This window comes from Myotis yumanensis, unplaced genomic scaffold (genome assembly GCF_028538775.1).
Source record: "Myotis yumanensis isolate MYYU_CA2020_CCGP unplaced genomic scaffold, mMyoYum1.0.hap1 SCAF_2, whole genome shotgun sequence".
Lineage (NCBI taxonomy): Eukaryota > Metazoa > Chordata > Mammalia > Chiroptera > Vespertilionidae > Myotis > Myotis yumanensis.
In genome coordinates, this window is record NW_027223753.1 from 174898520 (window position 1) to 174923937 (window position 25418).

The 25418-nt window shown below is 56.1% G+C and overlaps 2 protein-coding genes across 2 annotated transcripts; one reads left to right on the plus strand and one right to left on the minus strand.

Moving 5' to 3' along the window:
* Window positions 1-120: 120 nt before the first annotated feature.
* CLCN2 (chloride voltage-gated channel 2) lies at window positions 121-16783 on the plus strand. Its single transcript, XM_070406679.1, has 24 exons — window positions 121-294; window positions 2570-2726; window positions 2875-3006; window positions 3346-3474; window positions 3563-3696; window positions 3803-3880; window positions 3962-4040; window positions 4158-4283; window positions 4374-4458; window positions 4547-4648; window positions 5763-5847; window positions 5987-6142; window positions 6933-7002; window positions 7237-7347; window positions 7556-7769; window positions 8054-8187; window positions 8402-8574; window positions 8698-8812; window positions 9035-9108; window positions 9333-9392; window positions 9527-9565; window positions 9741-9845; window positions 15946-16032; window positions 16163-16783. Exons 1-24 carry the CDS (start codon window positions 223-225, stop codon window positions 16355-16357), a joined length of 2712 nt encoding a protein of 903 aa, XP_070262780.1. The 5' UTR covers window positions 121-222; the 3' UTR covers window positions 16358-16783.
* FAM131A (family with sequence similarity 131 member A) lies at window positions 16693-23628 on the minus strand. Its single transcript, XM_070406680.1, has 6 exons — window positions 23416-23628; window positions 22631-22779; window positions 20401-20494; window positions 19982-20164; window positions 19686-19802; window positions 16693-18348 (listed from the first exon to the last, which is right to left on the minus strand). The coding sequence occupies exons 1-6, from the start codon at window positions 23501-23503 to the stop codon at window positions 17876-17878; spliced, it is 1104 nt and encodes a 367-aa protein (XP_070262781.1). The 5' UTR covers window positions 23504-23628; the 3' UTR covers window positions 16693-17875.
* Window positions 23629-25418: the final 1790 nt, after the last annotated feature.

Genomic DNA, 25418 nt, shown 5'->3' on the forward strand with positions numbered 1-25418 from the left:
CGGGCTGGGCCGGCCCCCGCGGACGGGCCGGCGGGCGGAGCAGCACCGTGGGCACCGCCCTCGGCCCGCCCGCCGAGGAGGGGACGCGAGCGGGAGGCTCTCTGCACTCGGCCGCCGGGGCCGCGGGGACGGGACGGGTGTCGGCGCGGGCTCTGCGGGCGGGGAGCCGAGTCCAGGCCGGAGCCCGAGCCGCGGCGGGAGGCCGGAGGGCTGTGCGCGGAGATGGCGGCCGGGGCGGCCGCGGCGGCGGAGGAAGGGATGGAGCCGCGGGCGCTGCAGTACGAGCAGACCCTGGTGAGTGAAGCCGAGCCGAGCTCCGAGGAGTGCGCTCCGGGCGGCTGCTCCTGGTCACCCTCCCTCCAGCGCGAGGACCCGGGAGCTGCCCGAGCCCCGCCCCAGCCGTCCGAGCTGGGGAAACTGAGGCTCGAGGGCCTGAGCGGTCGGAGGGCTCCGGGACGAGCTGCATGCAGGGTTCTGGCTGAGGCCGGGCCTGCGGAGGACAAGATCAGGTGCTTGTCCGAGTTGTCCTTCCCATTACCTCTCCCCCCAACACACCGCGTTTTCTCTGCTCCTCCCCCTGACCACCTGGACCCAAGTCTCAGCCCCCCACTGCCCTCCCCAGCACCGCTCACACCCGTTGAACTTTATCTGTCTGCACTTCTATCTCCACCACCAAGACATTCTCTCTGTCCCCAGTACGTGCGTTTTCCTGTGCTGGACACAGAAACAGGCGTGTGTAGAAAGATGGGCAAACCCAGCCCCCAGCATTGGCAGGAACCCCTGCGTCTATTCTTTGGCAAAAAAAAAAAAGAAAGAAAGAAGGAAAGAAAAAAAAAGGTGGCCTGCCCGCCGGGGGACAGGAACTTCAGGGGGGATGGGTCAGGCAGGAATGGGTGTGGGAACGGGGACCTTTGTCCATGCTTACTTACTCTGAGTGTCCAGCCCCTACCCACCCCGGGGGTGTCCCTTGCCCTCATTAGAAGCAGGGGTCCTGGGGTTCTGAGCTGACTGGTGGCCACACTGTCACTGAGTGTTGGAGAAGCCTTTTGCCCTTCCTTGTGTCACTGGGGTGGGGGGGCCCAAACTCTAGGGAAGGGCTCCTTTTCAAACAGCTGGTCCTGGAATTTGCCCAGGAAGGAGGCAGGGAGGGGATCTCTCCAGGAGGGGGGAGCCCCTGGCAGTAATTGAGGCTGGGAGGTGCCCAGTTAAGAGAGGGAATGACTGGATGGAACAGGATGACAGGGAGAGGTGACAGGGGAGGGGGTGGAGCAAGGGTACAGGGCTGAGCCTTCACATCGGGTGGGAGGTGTCCGTCCATCGGCAGGAGCCAAGAATGGGGCTTTGGTCTCGGAAGCCAGGCACCTGGCCCTGAAACGGTGTCTATCTGTTGCACCAGCCCCAGCCCCATCTCCTTCGCCTGGTCTTTATCTCTGGTGTGAGTTCTCAGGGTCAGGCTCTCTCCCGGGCACTCTCTGCTCCAGCCTCTCCCCCTTCTGCTTTCGATCCCTTTGTCTTTTCTCACAGGCTCACCTCCCACTCTGACATTGTGTCGGCCTGTTTATACTCTTACTTTGTTTCTCTCCCTTCCTCCTCCCTTCTTCTTCTTCCTCTTCTCTGCTCCTTCCCCTGGCCTCTCTTCCCTCCCCACCTCTCCTCTCTCTGGTTCTCTATCTTGTTCTCTCTCTCTCTCTCTCTCTCTCTCTCTCTCTCATCTTTCCCTCCCTCACCACCACCACCCCCCAGTCCCAACAGGAGCCCTTTGTGTCTCGAAGCTCTGCGGGTGGCAGCCGGAATCTACTCCTCCCCACCCCTCAACACATGCCCAGCTTGGCAGGTCTAGCCATAGCTCGGAGACTCTCCGGTCCCATCACCCCAGCATCACAGCCCAGCCATCAGCTTCTGCTGCCCCCAGCCTACCACTGGACTCAGGGCAGCTCCAGTGTGGGCTGAGGCCACCAAGTACTCCCCACCCACCCGAGAGACTTTCCACTCCCAGCTGGAAGCTGGACTAGCAGGCTGGGGGAGGATGGAGAATAGGGACAAGGGGATTAGGGTGGGAGGAAGGGGTACAGCTGACTCGGTCACAGGCCAGTGGCCCAGCAGGAACGTGATAAGGATTGAGGCCCCGCCTGTTCCTAGGCCCAGCTCAGCTGCCCCCAGCTCCTTGAGGACCTTATTGTTACCCGTATGCCCTTGACCATCCCTTATTCTCTGACCTTCCCTCCTCCCACTTTCAGAGCTGTAGGTTTTTCCATCTCTCCTCCTCTGGGGCTTCCCTCCCACTCCTCAGTGCTCCCCTCCCCCAGGCAGCGCTGTGAGAAGAGGACTGATTATTCTGCCACCCCCAGAGCTGTGTCCCTGTACCTTGGCGGTCCCCATCCCTCCGGCAGGACGGCTCCCACAGTTTGCAATGTGCATTTTTCCCACACCCCAAGCCAAAGTGGGACCTGTGGGTTCAAGAGGGGATGTGTAATCTGGGGGCTGGGAGAGGGGAGCTGAGGCCCCAGGCCCTCCCTGAACCCCCACTCAGCCACGCAGAGCTGCTAACCCTGTTTCCCCCATTGCTCAGATGTATGGCCGGTACACTCAGGACCTTGGGGCTTTTGCCAAAGAGGAGGCTGCTCGGATCCGCCTGGCAGGGCCGGAGCCGTGGAGGAGCCCGCTGTCCCCTCCAGCTCCCCTGGAACTCCTCGAATACGGACAGAGCCGCTGTGCCCGGTGCCGCAGTGAGACTCTGGGGTTGGGCAGGGGATCTGGCTGTGCTGTACTGGGGGGACAGAGGCCATTCATTAGAGCTGCCCATGGGGGGCTGGGGGAGGCAGGGGTAGGAGCACTTTGGTGCCAGCCCCCTGTTTTTTCCTTCCTTGCTCCCAGTCTGTTCCGTACGCTGTCATAAGTTCCTAGTATCCAGGGTTGGTGAAGACTGGATCTTCCTGGTCCTGCTGGGGCTCGTCATGGCGCTGGTCAGCTGGGCCATGGACTATGCCATTGCCGCCTGTCTGCAGGGTGAGGACAGGGCTGGCAGGGGCGGGCTGGGAAACATCAACCTGCTTCCTCCATGCCAAACTTGTCGAAGTATCTTGGCTACTTGGCCGCCTGAGTGCCTGTCTTCAGACATAATCACTGCCACTCCCATAGGCCGTGACTTCTCGCCTCCCCTCTCCAACTGACCCTCTTACCTACAGTGACCTTGCCCCCACTGAAGGCCTCTAGGCGCCCCCTGCCCCTTTACCTGGGCTCTGGATGATGGTCCCTGGGACAGCCTCTCCTATCGATATGGCCCAGCGGCCAGGCGGGGACTGGGTGTGCCCCGCAGGGGTCCAGCAGCACTTCCTCTCCCCACAGCTCAGCAGTGGATGTCTCGAGGCTTGAACACCAGCCTCTTGCTCCAGTACCTGGCCTGGGTCACCTATCCTGTCGTCCTCATCACTTTCTCAGCTGGATTTACGCAGATCCTGGCTCCTCAGGCTGTCGGTACAGTAGGGAGAGAAGGAAAGGGCAGAGGTGGAGCCTCCTGAACCAGGCCCATGACATTACTCTCCTGGGACTCTCCACTCTCCAGGGTCCGGCATCCCCGAGATGAAGACCATCTTGCGGGGCGTGGTGCTAAAGGAATACCTCACCCTCAAGACCTTTGTGGCGAAGGTCATCGGGCTGACCTGTGCTCTGGGCAGTGGGATGCCCCTTGGCAAAGAGGTAACTGTGGGTTAGGGAATAAAGGAGTCCCTCCCGGTGGAGGAAGAAGCCAGGCCAGGGTCAGGGCGTGCTGCTTCCCCTCTCACCTCCTGACTCCCTCCCCCAGGGCCCTTTTGTACATATTGCAAGCATGTGTGCTGCGCTGCTCAGCAAGTTCCTCTCCCTCTTCGGGGGCATCTATGAGGTAAGGCGTACCCCGGAGGAGGGCAGAAGAGAGGGCTGGGCCGCTGAGCCCAGCTGATTCCCCGTCCACCACTCTCACCAGAATGAATCCCGGAACACAGAGATGCTGGCCGCTGCCTGTGCCGTGGGAGTGGGCTGCTGCTTTGCAGCACCTATCGGAGGTAGGCGGCCAGTGCAGCCCCCAGCCCTGCCCCGGGCCTTGCCTCCTTTACCCTTCTCGTGGGCTCTGAGTCCTGGCCCAGGCCCCGGCCTGAAGTGTCGCCCTCCGCCCCTCGCAGGTGTCTTGTTCAGCATTGAGGTCACCTCCACCTTCTTCGCGGTGCGGAACTATTGGCGGGGCTTCTTTGCTGCCACCTTCAGTGCCTTCATCTTCCGGGTCTTGGCGGTCTGGAACCGTGATGAAGGTGGGGGCACCTGGGGGATGCAGGGAGCCCATGAGATGGCTCAGGTGGGGCCCTCGATGCTACACCTGCCTCCCTCTGCCTTCCCTTCAGAGACTATCACTGCTCTCTTCAAAACCCGGTTCCGGCTTGACTTCCCCTTTGACCTCCAGGAGCTGCCAGCCTTTGCTGTCATTGGGTGAGGAGCTGTGGGACCTGGGGCTGTGGGGGAGGAAGAGGTAAAAGAGGGAAGACCCCTCTTACCATGATGCTTCTTCCCTCTCCAGTATTGCCAGTGGCTTTGGGGGGGCGCTCTTTGTCTACCTGAACCGGAAGATTGTCCAGGTGATGCGGAAGCAGAAAACCATCAACCGCTTCCTCATGAAAAAGTGGGTTGGCTTTGGGTGTGTGAGGGTCACAGCGCGGTGGGAGGGGGAGTGACAGGTGAGCTGGCATCTAGTGGCCCAATCAAAAACAGGCACTCCAGCCCTGGCCAGTTTTGGCCAGGGGTTAGAGTGTCGGCCCAAGGACCAAAGGGTCGAGAGTTCGATTCCGGGTCAAGGGCACATACCTCAGTTGCTAGTTCGATCCCCAGCCCCAGTCAGGGCACATGCGGGAGGCAACCAATTGATGTCTCTCTCACATCGATTCTTCTCTCTCTCTCCCTCCTCCCTTCCCTTCACTCTCTAAAAATATCAATGGAAAAAAATATCCTCAGGTGAGGGTTTTTAAAAATATAGGCACTCCATTGAGAAAATCAGCCAGTGGTGTTTTCCTGGTGGATTGAACTGGCACTTTTGAATTTGTCGTCAGTAGCAGAGGGATTTAGATCTAAGACTTCCTGGCCCTGGCCTGGCGCAGATAGCAGGTCTCCGGGAGAGTAGTTGAGCCTTTGTTTCCTCCAGGGAAGCATGGAGATGGGTGAGACTTTTTCTTAATCTCCAGAGCACAGCTCTCTCAGTTGTGACCTGAGGATTGGGAGGGATAAGCCTGAGACGTGACTTTTGTTGGGACTAACGTCCTTCAGGGAAAGGGCAGCCGACTGAGCCTGCTCCCTGTGGCACCTTCAGTCCACTTCATTGTGACCCCAGCCTCTTTCCCCTAATGCTGACCTTCAGCCTCAGTCACCACAGAGAAACAGACAGGGCAGGACCTCTTTCCTCTCGCACAAAGCCCTTCAGCTAGGGCTGCCGAGGGCAAAGGCAGGAGACACAGCTCAGAGGTGTCCCGCAGAGAGCTGGGGGTGGACTTTCTGCCACTGCTACCCACCGAGGGAGTTTGGAGCCAACAGAAAGTTGTTGGGGCTCATGATAACCCCAGTGGCCACCACCCTCGGGGCCGTCATCTCATGAACAGCAAAGGGGACCGTCTCTCAGAACCGTGTGCTTTTATGTAAGAGCCAAGCTCTGCTGCGACCTCCGCCCTGAGGTGTGAGGGCGCCCAGCCTCTCCCCTGTAGTAAGTGCACCGCCCGTGTTTGATGCTGTGAAACCTACCTCTCTAGACGCCTGCTCTTCCCGGCTCTCGTGACCCTGCTCATCTCCACGCTGACCTTCCCCCCTGGCTTGGGACAGTTCATGGCTGGACAGGTAACCCCAGGCAGAACAGGAGCGTATGCTTTTTCCTCTGGGATGCACCCCTCCTAAAGCCAACAGCCCCTGCCCCGCCAAGGGCCCCTTCCCTTCATCCTGTGTGTTCCCCAGCCTGAGGCACCCTTTTCCCCTAAAGCTCTCACAGAAAGAGACGCTGGTCACCCTGTTTGACAACCGGACATGGGTCCGCCAGGGCCTGGTGGAGGAGTTAGAGCCTCCCGGAACTTCACAGGCCTGGAGCCCTCCACGTGCCAATGTCTTCCTCACCCTGGTCATCTTCATTCTCATGAAGGTAGGGCTCCTTACAAATGTAGAGCTAATGTTACACAGGCTTATTAGGTGCCAGGCACTGTTCTCAGCACTTTCCACATATTAACTCCTTTAAGCCTTACAACAGTGCTATGGAAAGGTACTATTAGCCTCCCTGTTTTAAAGATGGGCATTCAAGCCCAGCCAGTGTGGCTCAGTGGTTGAGCATCGACCCATGAACCAAGAGGTTACCGATTTGATTCCCTGTCAGGATGGTCAGGGTACGTGCCCAGGCTGCTGGCCAATCCCTAGTAGGGGGCATGCAGGAGGCAGCCTATTGATGTTTCTCTCCCATCAATATTTCTATCTCCCTTCCTCTCTAAAAATCAATAAAATTAAAAAAGAGCCCTAGCCATTTTGGCTCAGTGGATAGAGCGTCGGCCTGCAGACTGAAGGGTTCCTGGTTCGACTCCAGTCAAGGGCACATGCCTGGGTTGTGGGCTTGGTCCCCAGTGGGGGGCATGCAGGAGGCAGCCTATCAATGATTCCCTGTCATCACTGATGTTTCTATCTCTCTCTTCCTCTCTCTTCTTCTCTGAAATCAATAAAAAATAAAAAAAAAGATGAGAAGTTGAGACATAAAGGGATCATAATTGGCCCAATATCACATAACTACTGGCAAAGTTAGAATTTAAACCCAAGCCTGGAGTCCTTCATCCCTGGGGAATTCTGGGATAGCTGGTAAATCTACATTTACCTGATAAGCAATGTAGAGTCCTTGGGGTGGAGCTGGGGTGGCACCTCTACCTGTTTGAACTGCCTTCCGCCTACAGTTCTGGATGTCGGCACTGGCCACCACTATCCCAGTACCCTGTGGGGCCTTCATGCCTGTCTTTGTCATTGGTGAGTCCTCAGTTGCCTGTTTCCCCTTCCCACCTTCTGGCTACCCCCTGGCCATACCCTCACTGCCTGGGAGTGGGTTTTGGTCCAGCCCCCATCCCAGTGCCCACCCCAGAGGACTGTCCCCTGCACTGAATGACCCACTGGCCCCTCCCCCACTCTCTGACCCTCTCTCTTCCTAGTGTTCCCACCCTCCCCCTCCACTACCTATTTCTCTTCCCACCTCACTCCCTGAAGGAGCAGCATTTGGGCGTCTGGTGGGCGAAAGCATGGCCGCCTGGTTCCCAGATGGGATTCACACGGACAGCAGCACCTACCGGATTGTGCCTGGGGGCTATGCAGTGGTGGGTGAGTGCTCCAGTTCCGCACAGGTAGGGCCACAGGGTCTGAGGCTCTGGTGCCCCCTGCTGGCAGGAACCAGGCTTCCTTCAAATGCAGAAACCCAGTTCTCAGAACTGCCCTGGGCTGCCCTGAGGGTACCCAAAGGACTGTCCCCAGGTGGGGAGGGTCCTCTGGTCCCTGGGCGCCCTGAGGAGACTAAAGGTGGCTTCCCTAGGAGCGGCTGCACTGGCAGGAGCAGTGACACACACGGTGTCCACGGCTGTGATCGTGTTTGAGCTCACAGGCCAGATCGCCCACATCCTGCCCGTCATGATCGCCGTCATCCTGGCCAATGCTGTGGCCCAGAGCCTACAGCCCTCACTCTACGACAGCATCATTCGAATCAAGAAACTGCCTTATCTGCCTGAGCTGGGCTGGGGCCGCCACCAGTATGGAGGGCCGGGCAACAGAGGGGTTATGGGTGAGGGGCAGAAGGTGGCCGAGGACCCCCTCACACCCACTCCAGCAGGGTCCACAGTCAGTGAAGCTGGGCGACCAGCCACCTTGCTCCCCCCTGTCCAGAGCTCCCCTTGTCCATCCCCTGGCAGGGACTACTCCTTGGCCCTTAGTCCTTGTCCCCATGGGCTCCGGGCCTTCCTTATGGCCCTGCTGGTAGTGCTCCGGCTATCCGCCCCATGCTGACCACAAACCAAGTGCCTCTCTCTGCCCCCAGGCAGTACCGGGTGCGAGTGGAGGACATCATGGTGCGAGATGTTCCCCATGTGGCCCTCAGCTGCACCTTCCGGGACCTGCGGTTGGCACTGCACAGGACAAAGGGACGCATGTTGGCCCTAGTTGAGTCCTCTGGTGAGACCAGCAAGGGGCCAGGTGCTATGAGCCTCTGCCAGGGTCGCTGCTCAGGAAGGGGGAGGGAACAGGAATAGCCGGCATTTGCCAGGCAGGCCTTGCCCCCTGGTGTGTGGCCTGTGTCCAAGGCCCCACTCTGAGTGCCGGAGAAGGTTGGGGGTGGGGAGGAGGGCCTCACTATCGGCTCCTGAGTCCTCCCACCTGCTCTGTTCAGAGTCAATGATCCTCCTGGGCTCCATTGAGCGCTCACAGGTGGTGGCACTGCTGGCGGCCCAGCTAAGCCCAGCCCGCCGGCGGCAGCACCTGCAGGAGCGGAGAGCTGCCCAGACTCCTCCGCCACCCGATCAGGAGAGCCCCCCCAGCCCTGAGAGCTCAGTCCGCTTCCAGGTAGGGAAAGCCCTGCAGTCACACACACCTCCTCCTAACTGTGCGTAGACTGTCAGGAGGGCGACCCAGAGGAGTCAGAGGAGTCCTGGGGCCACAGCCTCACCAGCCCCTTTGCCCGCGCAGGTGAGCACAGAGGGCTCGGGCTTCCCTGCGGCCCGGGGGGACACTCACAAGCCCCTGAAGCCTGCTCTCAAGAGGGCGTCCAGCAACTCCATGAGCCTCAGGGAGAGTCCCCCAGGTGAGCCCAGCATCCGCTAGCACCTCCCTCCACGCTCCCACAGAGCCGAGCCCGGCCTCTGAGACCACACAAGGGCCCCTGCGCACCTTTGAGCTGGGGCACATCCCAGCGAAGGGGCTGCCTGAATGGACCAGGGGTAGAACCAGGATGCCTCTCCCTGTGCCCTCCTCCCCTCTCCCCCAAAGATGACATTGCCCCAGGGCCTTGTGTTTGGGAACACAGGGAACGTGGAGCAGGCTGGCATCGCCCTCAGGAGCCTCTTCTGTGGCAGTCCGCCCCCCGAGGCTGCTTCAGAGGTGAGTGGCGGAGCCTCTCCGTCTAGCTCAACCTCTAATGCTGAGATAACCTCTCCAGTAGCCCTGTAGCACCTGCTTCCATTCTCCTGCCCTTCTGCCCTCCTGGACGCCAGCTCTGTCCTTGCAGTGCACCCTTCCCCCCCGCCCAACCCACCCCCACGCTTCTCACCTCCCTCCTTTCTATGACATCAATTCCTCTTCTCTCCCCCTCGGCTCTAACAAAGTTGGAGAAGTCGGAATCATGTGACAAGCGCAAGCTGAAGCGGGTCCGAATTTCCCTGGCAGTAAGTGCTCACTTCTTTCTGCAGCTCAGGAGCACTAGACAGGGCAGGCCAGGGTGTAGGTGATAAACCTCCCCCAGTGGGGGGACATGCCCCTTTCCCAGCCCCAGCTGCCAGCCTCCCTCCCTCTCTCCTAGAGCGACTCAGACCTGGAAAGTGAAATGACCCCTGAGGAGGTAAGGTGTGACTGGACTCTGGACTCTGTTTCTTCCGGGATGTGTTCAGTCATCATCTTGGCTTCTGTCCCCATGGGAGGGACCATGGGGTAGGAAAAGGGGCAGGCCAGCTTTCAGGGCGGTGAGGGCCGCTGATGGCCCCTTCTCCCTAACCCTCCTAGTCTCATACCCTCAGATTCTGGAGTGGGAGGAGCAGCAACTAGATGAACCTGTCAACTTCAGCGACTGCAAAATTGACCCTGCCCCCTTCCAGCTGGTGGAGCGGACCTCTTTGCACAAGGTAGGGCCAGCAACCTGGGGCTGGCCTGGGTGGGGGTCTAGGTCCTCCCACAAGTTTGGGCTCAAGCCAGTGGGCAAAAAAAGGGACAGCAGAGAGAGGGCTCTGTGCTGAGCTGTTTTTCAAACACATCGCTTCAAACGGTGGGAGGCCAGGCGCGAGGTCCCCTCAGCCTCTTCCTGCCTGCGGTGGAATCAAGCATCATTTTTCCTCTTCTCAGCCTTGCCCCCAGGGAACTCTGGACCGAAGCAGCAACAAAGACTGGGCTCAAGCTGGGTAGAAGCCAGGAGGCCAGGCCAGGGTCAGAGCTAGGAGGGAGGCTGCCAGCTCCCAGCAAGGCTGATACACCCACACTGAAAAAAATGGGTGAGAAACAGGCAGGAAAAGAAAGTCTAATAAGCAAGCTAACAAACATCCAAGTAGGGGTGGGGACACTGCAGAGAAGAGATAAACAAAGATGAGAAACGCCCAGTGGGGGGCTTGGAATGTCAGACCCCAGAAAGCCTCACTTCATGTAGGCCGGAGGGAAAGGGTAAGGACACAGAAAGAGAGCTCAGCAGAAGGCAAAACCAGCCTGCAGAAACGGGGAGGAAACTTGCGTGCAGACAGGTGGGTGGTGGGTGAGGCTGACATTAGAGAACAGGGCTTTCTGTGGAGGACAGCCTTGGGCTCCCCAGAATGGGGCAGTGGCATTGTCGCACCTTCAGGCCTCTCAGTGAAGGCAGGGAGTGCAGGCACACCCCGCGGGCTGCTAGGGCAGAAACCAAGGGGGTGTTTCAGCGAAATTGTTAGATTTAATGTGCAAACCTCTGAGGTGTGGGGGCCTGGCCAGTGGGGGAGCACTCCCAAGGTCTGCAGTTTGGACAGCTAACTTAGATGCACGCTGTGCCTCAAAGCCAGTTTAGCGTAGACAAGTAGGGGCCCTGGCAGGGAACAAAAGAGAAACAAAAAAGCAAAAAAGTATTAAAGGAACTTATAAGCCTTTGGGTAAAGACCTCTGATCAAAGTGAGTGAGGAACTGCAGTGCAATTGCAAGAAAAAAAAGAGGTAGGCCTGAGAATAATACATTTGGCTTTTACTTAAAGCAGGGGTGGGGAACCTTTTCTCTGCCTAGGCCCATTTGGATATTTGTAACATCATTCACGGGCCATACAAAATTATCAACTTAAAAATTAGCCTGCTATATTTGGTCAAACATTTCATTAACTCACCCCCTACTGCCTTGGCAGGGCCAGACCAAATGATTTTGCAGACCTTATATAGCCCGCGGGCTGGCCGTTCCCCACCCTGATTTAAAGCCTTTCCTCCTAAGACCGCTAAAGCTTTTCCATCATCTTACTTAGTTCTCAAACATCACATAAAGATGAGGATGATGCTGACATTTTATTAGTGCCTGCTATGTCCCAGGCACTGGGCTAAGCTGTTCACATGTTTGATGTACTTCTCACAACCACAGATAGTGTGATATTCCAGTTTTTATAGAAGGGGACATTGAAATTCAAAGTAGTTAAGCAATTTGGTCAAGGGATCACATAGCCAGTAAGTAGCAAAATCCAAGACTGACCCAAAAGCCTGTGGATTTAACCATTTTAAGACATGGGGAAACTGAGGCAGTGAGGTCACTTGCCTGAGTCAGTATAGCAGAGTCAGGCCTAGAGCCCAGATTTCCTGGCCCCAGTCCCAGTATTCTTTCAGAGGGCCACGCTGTCCCTCTCCCTTTCAATTCACTGTTCCCAAGCCCAAGAAATGCAGGCTCTCCAATGAGCTCCCTGGTGTCTAATTAAATTAAAATGAAAAAGAACAAAGTAGGTGTTTGTTACAAACTTAAAAAAAAAATCAGAGGAAGAGAAACCTTTGAGGAACCGACTACCAAAAGGACAAAGAACTGGAAGTGATAAGAACGTAAGATTAGAATTCAAAATGTCCTTGCAGGCACGAGGAGTCAATAAGTAGTAGCTCATTTAAGTTCAGGAGGGGAACATCCAGAGGGGCAAGGGAATACACTGGAGACTATTTAGGAAGCTGTGCAACTGGAGATCACCCTATCAGCTAAGTACCGCATTCATTCAGAGGCCACCTACCGAGAAGAGAAGCAGTGAGTGGAGGTGGGGGAGGAAGTAGAGTGCCAGCACTGGGTCAGAATGGCTGAACCTAATCCTCACTCCGCCCAGTGTTGGCTAGCTGTGTAACCTTGTCAGATTTCTTAGTTTCTCTGTACTTCACTTTCCTTATCTGTAAAATGGGGATCTTAGTCCCTACATCATAGGGTTTTCTGAGGATTAAGGGAGGTCATACATGTGAGCCACTTAGAAAAGTACCTGGCACATAAGTATTCAATATATTTTAGAAATTACTACTAGTTATGCTTAGAGGTGAAAAATAGGGGGCTTTAAGAGATGGTGTAATGAAGGAAGTGTGCAAGAAATTGATATTTTCAGAATAGGGTGAGTGATTAGGTGAGGCTGGAAGCTGGAGTGTCTGGTGGAATCTGAGAATAGGGAGACAGACTGAGGTGGGCTTGAAAAGGGTCTGGTGGGCCATTCTGGGGCGTCTGGGCTCTAACTCGAGATTGAGAAAGCTGATAGGATGGCAGAGCCAAGTTGGATAGAAGGGAGGCAGAAAGGAGAACCCATTAAGATGTGATAGTCCCACCCTGGCCGGTGTGCAAAGTGGTTAGAGCATCAGCCTGTGTACCAGAGTCTCAGGTTCATTTCTAGTGAAGGGCACATACCTGGATTGCAGGTTTGATCCCCAGCCCCAGTCAGGGCGAGTGTGCCTCTCTCACATCTATGTTTCCCTCTCTCTCTCTCTCTCTCTCTCTCTCTCTCTCTCTCTCTCTCTATATATATATATATATATCCTTCCCTCCCTCCCACCCTATCTAAAAGCAATGGAAAAATATCCTCAGGTGAGGATTAACAACAACAACAAAAAAGATATTACAGTGCCATTCTGATCAGGATGGTGAGGGAGTCAGGAAGAATTGCCAGGATGTTCAGGAGGTAGATCGGTAAGGCTTGGTGACTCCCCAGGACAAGTGGTTTGCAAACCCAAAAGGCATATAGCTTATCAGAAGCTCACTCTGATTAGGATTGTGGAAACTTTAGGGGAACGATTTAATAGGATCCTTGAGAGAGGATGAGATGGATTATTAAACATAAGAAGACAAAGCCAAGGGATTAATAATACAGGAAATCTTTTTTTAAATTATATATATATTAGAGGCCCAGTGCACAAAAATTTGTGCACTCGGGCGGGGGGGGGGGGGGGGGGGGTCCCTCAGCCCTGCCTGTGCCCTCGCAGTCTGGGACCCCTCGGGGGGATGACCACCTGCTGGCTTAGGCCTGCTCCCCGGGGGATCGGGCCTAAGCTGGCAATCAGACTCCCTCTGGTAACCCGGCAGCCCTCGGGGGATGTCCACTTGCCAGCAGGGAGCACACCTAAGCTGCAGTCGGACATCCTTAGCGCTGCTGAGGAGGCAGGAGAGGCTCCCAACACCACCGCTGTACTGGCAGCCATCAGCCTGGCTTGTGGCTGAGCAGAGCTCCCCCCTGTGAGAGTGCATTGACCACCAGGGGGCAGCTCCTGCATTGAGCGTCTGCCCCCTGGTGGTCAGTGTGTGTCATAGTGACCAGTCATTCCCAGTCTTTCTGCTGTTAGGGTCAATTTGCATATTACCCTTTTACTATATAGGATAGAGGCCTGGTGCATGAGTGGGGGCCGGCTGGTTTGCCCTGAAGGGTGTCCCGGATCAGGGTGGGGGTCCCGCTTGGGTGCCTGGCCAGCCTGGGTGAGGGGCTGATGGCTGTTTGCAGCTGGTCACACCCCCTTCAGGGTGGGGGTCCCCACTGGGGTGCCTGGCCAGCCTGGATGAGGGGCTGATGGCTGTTTTCAGGCTGGCCACACCCCCTTCAGGGTGGGGGTCCCCACTGGGGTGCCTGGCCAGTCTGGGTGAGGGGCTGAGGGCCGTTTTCAGGCTGACCGGCTACTGAAGCTCCCAGCCTCTCCTTTTTTTCTTTTTTTTTTTTAATTCTGGGATTTATTTACCTTCTATAATTGAAACTTTGTTGCCGTCACTGGCGCTCCCAGCTCTGAGGCCGCGGCTGGCTGAAAGCAGGTATCTGGGGTTTGTTTAGGTTCTATAATTGAAACTCTGTTGCTTTTGGAGCTTAGAGCAGGCTGGGGCAGACGGGAAACCTTGGCTTCCTCCATCACTGGAGCAAGCAAGCCTCCTGCTCGCTTCAGCTGCGTGGCTGCTGGCCACCATCTTTGTTGGCAGTTAATTTGCATATCTCGCTGATTAGCCAATGGGAAGCGTAGCGGAGGTACGGTTAATTACCCTTTTTGACTTTTATTAGATAGGATATATATTATTTCAGAGAGAAAGGGAGAGAGAGAGCGATAGAAATATCAGTGATGAGAGAGAACCCATTGATCGGCTGCCTCCTACACGCACCACACTGAGGATCGAGCCCGCAACCCAGACATGTGCCCTGACCGGGAATCGAACCATGACCTCCTGGTTCATAGGTTGACGCTCAACCACTGAGCCACACCAGCAGGACAATACAGGAAATCTTATTACGATATGTTTCCCAATGAAATCAGATGAGGAAATTAAAGATAACATGTAGCATGTAGGATTCAAGGGACTTGCTAAACAATGACAGTTATGACATAGGTATTAAAGGAGCACAGAAAAACTTATGCTAAAACTGCACTTCCACCTCCTTTTATAAGTACTGTCATGCCTTAGAAGGAGGAAGTTAGGAAAGTTCAGGAAGTTCTTTCCTAAAGAATTCAGCAGCTGTATAAGAAAACATTTTTAAAGTGTTAAGATCATTACAATGATTTCTGAGTAGCTGGTACTCAAGAAGCTGGGGTAGTAATGCCCATTTCAATTGGAGCATTAAGCCAAGAGGCTTACAAGTAAACTATAAACAGTGTGATAACTGATAGGCCAAAAATTCCAGGAACTGCTGAGTCAGTAGAGTGTTTTCTCAAGACATCTGGCCCAAGAAAATCCACTTGGAGCACAAGGGGAGCTAGCTGACAATTTCTGAACCCTGGCTGATTACACTGGAAAGCTTGGGGGAAGGGTCCAAAGCAAAAAAAACATGGGGGTTGAGGGATACTCTTAGCCCTTGGACTGTAAGCTACATGTCAACAAGACCTGGGATGCTTTGGGCCCCAGAAAAGGCAAACTGTGAGAGACATATAGAGTGCGGCAGGCCAATATTGGGGGGGGTCGGAGCCAGGGTGAGGGATACCTTACATGTTCAGCCAGCTGAGGGCAAAGGGGAAGTACGTGTCAGCCACCCAGGTGGGGTAAGAGGAACAGGATTCAGAGCCAGTGCCCCTAAGGGGGGTGTGGAACTTTCCTCCTGGATATATCCATGACTAATGGGACATCCGCCTAGGCCCACTAGGCAGTGCCTCCTCCTAGAGCAGCGGTTCTCAACCTGTGGGTCGCGACCCCTTTGGGGGTCGAACGACCCTTTCACAGGGGTTGCCTAAGACCATCCTGCATATCAGATATTTACATTATGATTTATAATAGTAGCAAAATTACAATTATGAAGTAGCAACGAAAATAATTTTATGGTTGGGGGTCACAACATGAGGAACTGTATTTAAAGGGCCAGAAGGTTGAGAACCACTGTGAGTGTACTGAAAAGTGGCCTGGAGCTGCTGGGCCACTTCTTACTGATGATCCCCACCCAGCAAGTCACTGCACCACTGAGCCTCATGCTGCCTGTCCTGCAGAATGGGTGTCAGACTTCTCAGGACTGTGCTGAAATTAAACACTGATTAATGTAAGACTTAGCCAGGTGCCTGGCCAATCATTAAGTGTCATATTTGAACAGTTGTTCTCCCCTCCATTCTCCTTGCTAACATGGGATGAAGATTCCTTCCTGTTTCTCATCCACTTAAAGATTCTCTCAAGTTTCTGAAGATTGGTTGTACAATCTCATTACACTTTGGCCTTCCCCCTCCCCCACCATCTGTAGCACCCCCTCTATCCTGCCCCCAACCCAACACCTCCTCTTGGGCCCCTCTCCCCTTGTGCATAAAGTCCAATGTTCTTCTCCCCACCCTGTAGACTCACACCATCTTCTCACTCCTGGGAGTGGACCATGCTTACGTCACCAGTATTGGCAGACTCATTGGGATCGTTACCCTAAAGGAGGTAAGATGATAGTGGCTGTCAAAGCCACTTCCACTTCCAAAAAGGCATGGAAGCTTATGCCCAGCTCACCTGGGGGTAAGGGCTGGAGAGTACGAGCAGGGAGCCCAGACTGACCCTCTCACCTTTCCAGCTCCGGAAGGCTATTGAGGGCTCTGTCACAGCACAGGGTGTGAAAGTCCGGCCGCCCCTCGCCAGCTTCCGTGACAGTGCCACCAGCAGCAGCGACACAGAGACGACGGAGGTGCATGCACTCTGGGGGCCCCGCTCCCGCCACAGCCTCCCCGGGGAGGGCAGCCCTTCTGACAGCGATGACAAGTGCCAGTGAATTCCTCAGCAGGCAGCCTGGGGTGGCAGTGGCCTTGCTGTCAGCCCGGATCCTACAGCTCTCCTGTCCCTTCTGCCGTGGGAAAGCAGGAGGCAGCTACAGCCAAAGGTTGGGGCCCCAGCCCCCCGTCCAGACCAGGGGCACCAGCCTCTTCCAGTTCCTCTACTTGGAATCTGACACAGCACCCACCTGCAGTGTTCCAAGGGCAGGAAGATCAGCACTGCCCTGGTGGGATGGGGATGGGGCGGGGTACCTGACCCCTGCTGCCCCTTTGAGGGGGAAAGGGGTAGAACTAAGATGGGTTTATACTGGAACCTCCAATGACCAGATGTATATAGAGATTTACAAAGATTTTTATATTAATTTAATAAAACAAATTCTTAAATAGAACAAAATAAACACCTAATGAGCCACTTATATAGAGAATGCCTGTGCCCATCAGCTCGTGTTCTTACCTTGGGCCCTCTTATCTGCCAAAGCCTAAAATCTAGCCACCTACACCCCATGGCCATAAAACTCCAGAGCCTGCTGTCCATGGAGTGTAGGATCTGCAGAGGCCTCCACTGCTTGGCCATCAACACCCTGGCTGCCCCCAGTACTGTAGCTTCGGCCTTTCCTTCAGCCAAAAAGGCACTGCCCTCCTTCCTCCCCAAGGAGAGGCACTCCCTCATGACTGTCACCCGTTGGCACAATTCCTGCCCTGCTCAGGGCCACCCGTGTGGCCCCCTGGTGGCCCTCTCTGGAAGAACATCGAAGTCACGGCTCTGTAGCAACCAGAGCCCTGTCCTCTTCCAACTCCACCCTACAGCAACCTGGTGGGCTGGGAGCCACCGGGGCCCTGCCCACACATCCTACAAGGGACTGGGAAAGGGCCCAGACCCCTTCAGGGCGGCCAGGAAAAGGGTGGGGGTGCACGCTTTCATCATTCCAATGCCTCCCAGAGAAGATCCGACTGAAAGAACAGACCAAAACCCCTTTCTTTACAAAAAAGATTTAGAGACAATGGAGAGGTGTAGCACAGGATGAGCCCAGCTGGGAGAGGGACCTGGGGGACGGCTCGATCCGTAGGCTCCCTGGGTGGGGGTGATTCTATCAAGCACGGTACATGGACTTGGAGGTGAGGAGAGAAGCAGAGGAGAGAGGCGGGGGGGGGGAGGGGCAGGGGAGGCCGGGCTCCCTCCCATTCTATCCCACGTAGCCCAGTCATAACTGCCCCCTCAGAGGTTCACATCATCAGAGGAGGAAATATGTGGCGTTTTTGATTTAAGAACATGAACATCACTCTGCCACTGCTGTAGCCATGCCCCAGGGGCCCCGGGCAACCCCCGGCAAGCCCCAGGAGTGGGGGCTGGGCATGCGCCCCCAGCCTGGTCCCTGCCTCCTCTCTAGACACTTTCATGCAAAACACACAATGAGGAGTGAGTGCTCCCAGGAGCCCCCCAGGCTTTGGAGCTCTGCTGGAAGCCTCAAGCCCACAACTGGGCACAGCGGCCGTGCCACCGCCAGGCATGATCTGCGTCACTGTTCCTCTGGCTCCACCTCATCCTCCTCCAAGGACACCACCCCAGAAGAAGCCACGTCAGAGGCTTGCCGCTGGCGTTCCCAGCTGCCCACCGGTGGGCAGAGCCGCTGGCAGTCCTCGCAGGGGGCGGGCTCCACCTCAGCGGGGGAAAGGCAGGACTCTGTGAGGGGCGAGTTGTAGGGCGAGTCCTGGGCCTCCAAGGGGCCCAGGCTGCGGAAGGCACTTTCCCGGCTGGGGGGCAGTTTGGCAAGAAGCAGCTCTTCACCCAGCAGCTGGGAGGCCAGGTGGGCCGGGGAGCCCAGCAACCCGTCCTCCAGGCTGCACAGACTGGAGCACAGGGTCTCTGGGGACACTGTCTGCGAGCAGTCGCTCTCAGGCTCCACGGAGCCCTGGCGCACAGGCCGGGAAAATCGGTGGCCAGTGAAGAGGTCCTGGAGGTGGGGTCCCAGGGGCAGCTGCCCAGCCATGTCTGTCGGGGGAGAGAAAAGGAGAAGATAACCCTGCTAGCCCCATCTCAATTGGCCAACCTGGAAGCCACATCTCCCCACTTGGTACAGCTCTAGGGATGGGGGGTCGGACCCAGGGAACTTCAGACAAGTCACTTAACCTCTCTGCCTCAATTTCCTTAATGGTGAACTGGGGATTCTTACAGACCTACCTTATGGGGTTGCTGGGAGAACAGTCTGGCACACAGAAAGAAAGCAATAAACGCAGGGATACCCTACATGTCGTGCAGGCTGTTCACTGCCCACGGGGAGTGTGTCCAAGGCAGTAAAGTGAAATTCAGACCACACTCTGCTCACCAAGCAGCATGCCCTGGCATGGGGCTGTGCCCACCAGGAAAAGGAGAACTTTTTTCAAATTTGCACAATGATTCCACATGGGCTAGTAGTGGCCTTGGATAAATGCAGCGATTTTCATTATACCAGGGGTCAAAGCAGGCCTGGAACTCAAACAAAAAAAAACATTGTGGTTCGGGTCTGTCTTCGTCTCGGTCATCCCAATCAGTCCTCTCTGGACCACAGCAGCAGTCTCAGCTGCTTTAATGTACTGCCCACTTCAGAGAATGTTAATTAGCTAAAGGGATGAGGCATGTGGACGCAATCTTCAAAGACAAAGGGGTGGAAGGGGGATGGTGGTCTGGGAGGCTTGAGCCCAGAAGCTACAGAGAAAGTCAGCCATTTGGTCCCGAGAATGGAAGATGAAAGGAGGGCCTTGCACAGCTGCACAGCCCCACAGGGTCCCTTCTGCAAGCACCAGCGGAGAGCAAGGCCCACTAGCCTGGAATGCGAGGACGCTAGGCTGGAGCCAAGCAGCCCTGTGGGCAGTCCCGGCTCAGCAAGCTTCCTGTTTGCCTGCGCCACAGCCCCATGAGGTGCTGTGGCTGCTGCACTGTGCGTCTGTGCTGCCTCGGCCAGCCAGGAGGCTGTCTTGAGAGGACTTTCAGGGGCAAGGCACGGCAGACCCTCCCAGAGAGACAACATGGCTGCACAGAAGGTGCTGGCGAGGTCTCCAGCTTTTTTTTTTTTTTTTTTTTTTTTTGAGGGCCGCAAGGCCCAACTGCATAGATGGGCAGAGAAAGGAACTACTCCATTTCCACCTGCTGACTGCCCACCCACGAGAGTGGACAGCCCTCCTGCCCATGGAAAGTCGAGGATTACCTGGACAGAGTCTGCCTCTCTCCGCTCTCCTTCCAAAGGCTGAGGACATTCTTGATCTCCCCTTCCAAAGGCTGAGCTCTGAATCACAGGGCCTATCAGGCAGTTTCACCCCAGTTGGCAGTACTAGTACGGAATGTCCCCTCACCTGAGTCGGTTCCCCCAGCAAAGTCCTCATCATAGGATTCATCGGTCGAGTCCTCACCATCCACTGAAGACCATGCCCGGAGCTTGGCTTCTGCAATGGCAAACTGCTCAGCCACTCCTGTTGGGGGAGACATGGAATTCATTAGCAGAAGTGAACTAAGGTGAGGGCTCAGCTTGGCGACAGGAGAGGGAAGACACATGGGTGTGGAAAGACTCCAAACCCCACATCAGGCCCAAGGAGATGAGAGAGAATATCCCTAGGACAAATATGTGGCTGATTGTCTGTCTGTCGCTCACCTGCCGCAAAGCGAGCCTCTTGCTCACCCTCACTGAGATCCGAGTAGGAGGAAAAGGCTGATTCCAGGGCAGCAGGAGAGTCGCTTGGCTTGCTCCAGCCCTTCCATTCAATAAGGTGAGCAACTCGACCCTGGGCCATGGCAGTGGGCTTGGTCACGTGGTCCTTCACCACCTGGGAAATACCTAGAGGTGGGGCAGAGTCAGAAAGCCTGGTAAGAGCATGGGTCAGAGAACATCTGGGAGGGAAGTGTAAGGGTGGTGGTAGTGAGGGTCCACATGTGCCTTTGGCGGGGCAAGGGGCAGGGATTCACCTGAGAAAGAGAGGAAAAAGGAGATAGCAGCAGGAGCTCAAAGGATACAATCCCCAAGGGCATGTAAAAAAGGTCCAAATGGCCAGAGGCATGGGAAGGGGTTCATACCATGCAGGGAGGATCTGGCCAGTGCAGCGATCTCCTGGATAGTTAGGGCTCTCCGGGACTTGGGCAGCATCGCGACAGTGTCTCCAACATTCACCTTGGGTGACAGAATTAGAGGGTGAGTGCTCCTCTGACAGCAGTGTCCTCCCACATGCCCATACCCCACCCAAGGCATCAAGGGGATATGGGAGCTGGGAAGAGATGACAGGGCAACACATGTTTCCCAAAGGCTGCTGGGATATGTAAGAAGGTAAGAAGCCAGGACCAGCAAATTATGCCCCTCCATCCCCCCACCCCCAGGGAGCAATGGAGACGTGGGCAGACCCAAAGGAGCAGAACTACAGCTAACCCTCTGCCTTCCAAGCTCCCAGAGGAGAAGAAGACAGTTCTGGAAGAACATGGAGTAGGGTCTTTGAGAAAAGAGGAAAGGAGAAGGATATAACATCCAGGTCCTCTTCCTTTTACCCCTCTTCTCCTCTGTCTTCAGACCCACATTCTAACTGTTTCTGGAGCCTATCACAGCCACAAACTCGCGATGACCAAAAACAAACCCAACACTTTCTCCCCGTATCTGGCCCTTACTTTGCATCATCCCACCATTCTCCCATTCAGCCTGGCTCCCAACCTCAGCATTACCACCAACTCCCACATAAGCTTTCCCTACGCACATCTGTTGTTAAGACCTAATGATTCCATCTCCAAACTGCCTCTAATACTACCCTCATCCTTTGCAAATGCTCCTTGCCCAGATTAGCATAGTGGTAGTCCCCCAAGCTCCTCCGACTCCATGCTATTTTCTCAGCCTCCTATGTTGTGTAAGTGTTCTCCTTCCCCCTTTCCATGTCTGGCTGGCTCTTTCTCATCTTTTGGGTCTTGGCTGAAATATCACTCCCTCAGAGAAGGCTTCCTGGCCACCCTACCAGTTGTCTACCCTCCCTCTGCAGTCTGTAACAAGTCACCATCCTCTATCAATGTATCTCGGGTGTGTAATTATGGTCTATTTTATGCGTTTCCTTATTTCTTGTTGGTCTCCCTCACTGGTCTTAAGCTCTTTCAGAAATTCGGTCTCTTTTGGTCACTGCTGCACGCCAGTGTTTAGCACAATGCCTGGTACAGAGCAATCTCTCAAAATACATAGGCCGAATGAACAAGGCAATGTATAAATGTACCCCATTTTCCTGGGGTGCCACTGGTCACATGTCCTTATTTAAAATCTTTCCTGGGCCCCTTCACTGTCCAATGAAGTGCAAACTCACAGCCAGGCACTGAAGGACTCTGTGAGGCCCTGCCTCCTACCAGGCCTGCTTGGAATCCACCACTGATCTCCTCTGCCCAGTAAAACCCCACTTCTCACTTTCCCTGTCAGCAGGCAGCCTCCTGCCTTCCTCCAGGCAAAGAAACCCAGCTTTTCCCTGGGCAAAGAATGCCATCTTTGCCTGACAAATGCTCCCTACCGTTCAAGGCCTGACTCAAGTGCCACCTCTTACTGTGTTTTCAGTCCTTTTCCCATCCCCAGCATCACCCTTGCATCTCTCCTGAGGGATGTCAGGATGGCAGGGTCTGAGTCTGATTCACCTGGGTTCCTACCTCCACCCTGCACCTGGCTCTGCTCCTTGGCAAGCCCAGGCAAATGTTTCCCTCAGCAAATGAATGAAGCCAGAGGTACAGGCACCCTCCCTGGCATTGCCTAGCTCTACTCCATCAGTTCCCACCCCTCACAAGAGGGGCTCCACCTGCCCCTTGACCTCAGGCCCACCCCCTGTCCCTCCCCTTCAGTACCTGGCTGACAAGGCCCCCAGGGTGGCGCCGGTAGCCTCTGGCCAGGCCTGGAGGGAGGAGCACCTGCTGGGTGTTTCCTGGCTCGCTCTCCCTCCCTCCCCTCACTCCCCCCAGCCGCCACCATCCGTGCCAGCACTCCGCGCAGCTGCGGCCCAGGCCCAGAGAAAAGGTGTACGTCTCCCTGGCAACCCATCACCATGCAACAGGGTCTCCCGGGATATGGCCCGGGATGCGCTGACGTCAGCGCCGAAGGCGCGAGCAGCCCGCCCGCCGACGCTGGCAGGGCGCCGAGCAGAGCAGACCGGTGGGGGCGGCCTTACTGCCGGCCGGATAGCGCCTCCGCTCGCAGGCAGAGGAAGCCAGGAACGGGCTGGCGAGGCGGCTGCGAGGGCTACAGACCCCCTTCATGTGGATACGGCTCCCCCACCCGCTACCAGCACCAGGGGCCCAGCACCTCTGGCAAGTCCTGACTGTCCACGGAGGAAGAGGAAGGGCGCGAGGACCGGCTCCAGCCTCGGAGGGTACGAGCAGATCCCAAGGAAGAGAGAGAGAGGCCCCGAGGAAGTTCGATCCACTCCACAGCCCACGCGGGGTCCGAGGCCACTGAGGGGTGGGGGAAACGCTGTTCAGCTGGGCTCCCACTTCTGCCAAGATCCCCCCCTTTTCATCCGGTGTTGCCACATCATTCCTCCTCCCCCTCCCCCACCTCCCAGAATACCAGCAACCAACCACCTGGTGCTCCCGCAACTCTGAAAGCCCCTCTCCCACCACCCCTAACCTTTCTGCTCCTGAGGCCATTTTGTGGCAGCCACTGACCACCTTCCTACACTGGATATATTTTGCCATTAAAACCCTCGGGATGAAACCTAAACTTTGATAAATTCTCAGCCTACCCATTCCTCTTGGAAAGCACACCTCGTTCATCCTTTCACCGCCATCCCCGGGCCCCTCCCCACCACCATCTTGGGCCCTTTGCAGGCTTGCTGCCTTCCTGCTCTTGGTTCTTTCCTCTCGCCAGGCTCAGCTTTACTCTTCTTCTCTGACAAGCCCATGATTTTTTCTTTCGTCCCAGTCCCCTAAGGCTGTTTCCTGATGGCCTGTCTGGCCCCAGCCTGGCTGTTCCTGTTTCAGCCTGGTTCCCAATATCTAAGCCAAAGTAATTTTCCTCTTGCCACCTGAGCACCCTACTCCTCAGGTTCCCATCACCTCCCAGATCACATCTACAGTCCCTGGTCTCACCTCTGCGACTTGTCTGACAAGTCCATCGTCCTCCAGGCCCTTCACGCTGCCAAAGAAACATTTTGCCCAGCACAGAAATCATAGGCATGCTGGCTGTACTGATGCAGAGAACCAAAAGCCCAGAACTGCTCCAGGCTCAGCTCCCAGTTCTATTCCTATTTTGGTTCCGGATGTGGAGCCGTTCTCCTCCCCACTTGGAACCTGTTCCTAGTCACATAAGGAAAGTGTTCCTGTCTCATGGCTTTGAGGAGGTGGGAGTGCCAGGGGCCCAGCCAAGCTCTGTGGAGCTCAGCTAGCTGAGGCCCTTCCCCTGGGCAGTGCCAACAGGCAATGTATATCACAACTGACCTTTAGCTGGAGCAGCCGTCTCTGTCCCTGGACCTCATCCAGCTGGTGGTTCCCAGAAATGCTACCAACCAGAAGACAGACACAAGGTTACAGGCCATCCCTGGCCCCAGCTGGTACCTAATCCTGAGGTCAGCCAAACTCTCCCCTGACTACAGGAGGGAATGACTTCCTGAGCTCCAAGCCGTTACAGGGCCAGAGAGATGAGAGCAGCCTTATGCTTCTCAGCTTCAAACGCTGAGGCTAATGTGGTACTACAAATCCCAGAATTCCTCATGGGAACCCAAGGAAAGTACAAATCTGAGTCTTAGTTCCACAGCACCTGTGACTGACCCACCTACGCTGAAACCCAGGACCCATCAGAAACCTAGCCCTCAACATCTTAAGTTCCTACCTGGCCTTAGGCTTGGCGAAATCCATGACACTGAAGTAGAGTGGCCAACCTCAGATGCACAGGACTAAGACCAGGCCCCAGCATGCACCATCCAGGGGAAGCAAGGCAAGGGTCAGCAGTTGTGGGAAGGAAGACCTGATGGCCTCCCTTTAGGCTCCTGTTTCCCTCCTCAGGGTAGGGTGATTTGTTGTTATTGTTATTGGTGCGAGTGGGGGAAGGGAACTAAAAGAGTTGTAAGAGGTGATAGGTGATCAGGTGCACACAGGTGCCCCAAGTTGGGTCTCAGTCCTGTTCATCAACCATCTGACTCTGAAGTGGGGAGTAAGGTTTAATTAAAAATTCCCTGGTAGGGTACTGGGCCAGCGTTTGCAGGCTTAAGGAGGCTGGGACACAGACAGGAGAGGCAGGTTCCCAGGATAGGGCCATTCCCAGGACAGCAAGAGAGATGTAGGAATTAGGTGGTGATGGTGATGAGTATATGTGGGTGGACAAGGACAGTCGCCATGGGCTGGTGAGGATTGACTAACCCCTCCCCAGGCCATGCGCCTCCTGCCACCCTCAGCGGTGGGAATCCAGGCGGAAAGACACGAGTCCACCCTGCAGAGCCCAGAAGCAGGCAGGCCCTGGGACCGAACCCAAGTTGATTCAGCCCTCTCCCCGCTCAGGCCTGCTCCACTCCCTCTAGCCTGGCCCGCCTCCCTGGCGCAGGCTCCTCCCTCTCCCGACGCCGGCCCCTTCCTCAAGGCCCCGACCCACCCGCGCACCGCGACCGGTCTCCCCGACCAGTGCCCGGCCTCTTACCCTGACCCGCCGGGCTCCGAGAGCCGATACAGCCCATGGCCGGGAACCCAGGCACGCTAGCCCGCGCTCGGGACCCGGGCCATCGGCTTGCAGAGGGTCGGGCTGCGGCCGCCACCAGGGAGGGGAAAACCCGTCAGGGGAGGGGGGTGGGAACCGCGCATCCGCCACCGCTCCCGGGAGAGGGAACCGGTCCGGTGACGTCAACGCGGGGGGCGTGACCGTTCGCGTCACAACCTAAAGTGAGCGGGTGGGCGGGGCCGTGCCGGCGTCAGGGCCACGCAGGGCCGGCGTCTGGAGAAGCTTGTCCTCTGCTCCCAGGCCCAACCACGGAGTGACCCCTTAAGGCGGGTGGAGCGGGGTAGGGTGGGGGTCGTGTCTTGGCGGGATTGACGGGGGCCAGGCTGCCAGTAGCACTGTATGGGGCCACAGGACCTCACTGCATCCAACCCCCTCGTTTTGTACA

Bases quoted from the DNA above. Each gene is read 5' to 3' on its own strand.
- FAM131A (XM_070406680.1), bottom strand. From the start codon at position 23,503: ATGCCTATGATTTCTGTGCTGGGCAAAATGTTTCTTTGGCAGCGTGAA. The intron at 22,780-23,415 runs GTGAGACCAGGG...CCCACCCCTCAG, and splicing joins TTGTCAGACAAGTCGCAGAG to TGGCCTCGGACCCCGCGTGG. The intron at 18,349-19,685 runs GTGAGGGGACAT...CTCCCCCGACAG, and splicing joins TGCTGGGGGAACCGACTCAG to ACATGGCTGGGCAGCTGCCC.
- CLCN2 (XM_070406679.1), top strand. From the start codon at position 223: ATGGCGGCCGGGGCGGCCGCGGCGGCGGAGGAAGGGATGGAGCCGCGG. The intron at 295-2,569 runs GTGAGTGAAGCC...CCCATTGCTCAG, and splicing joins TGCAGTACGAGCAGACCCTG to ATGTATGGCCGGTACACTCA. The intron at 9,846-15,945 runs GTAGGGCCAGCA...CCCACCCTGTAG, and splicing joins AGCGGACCTCTTTGCACAAG to ACTCACACCATCTTCTCACT.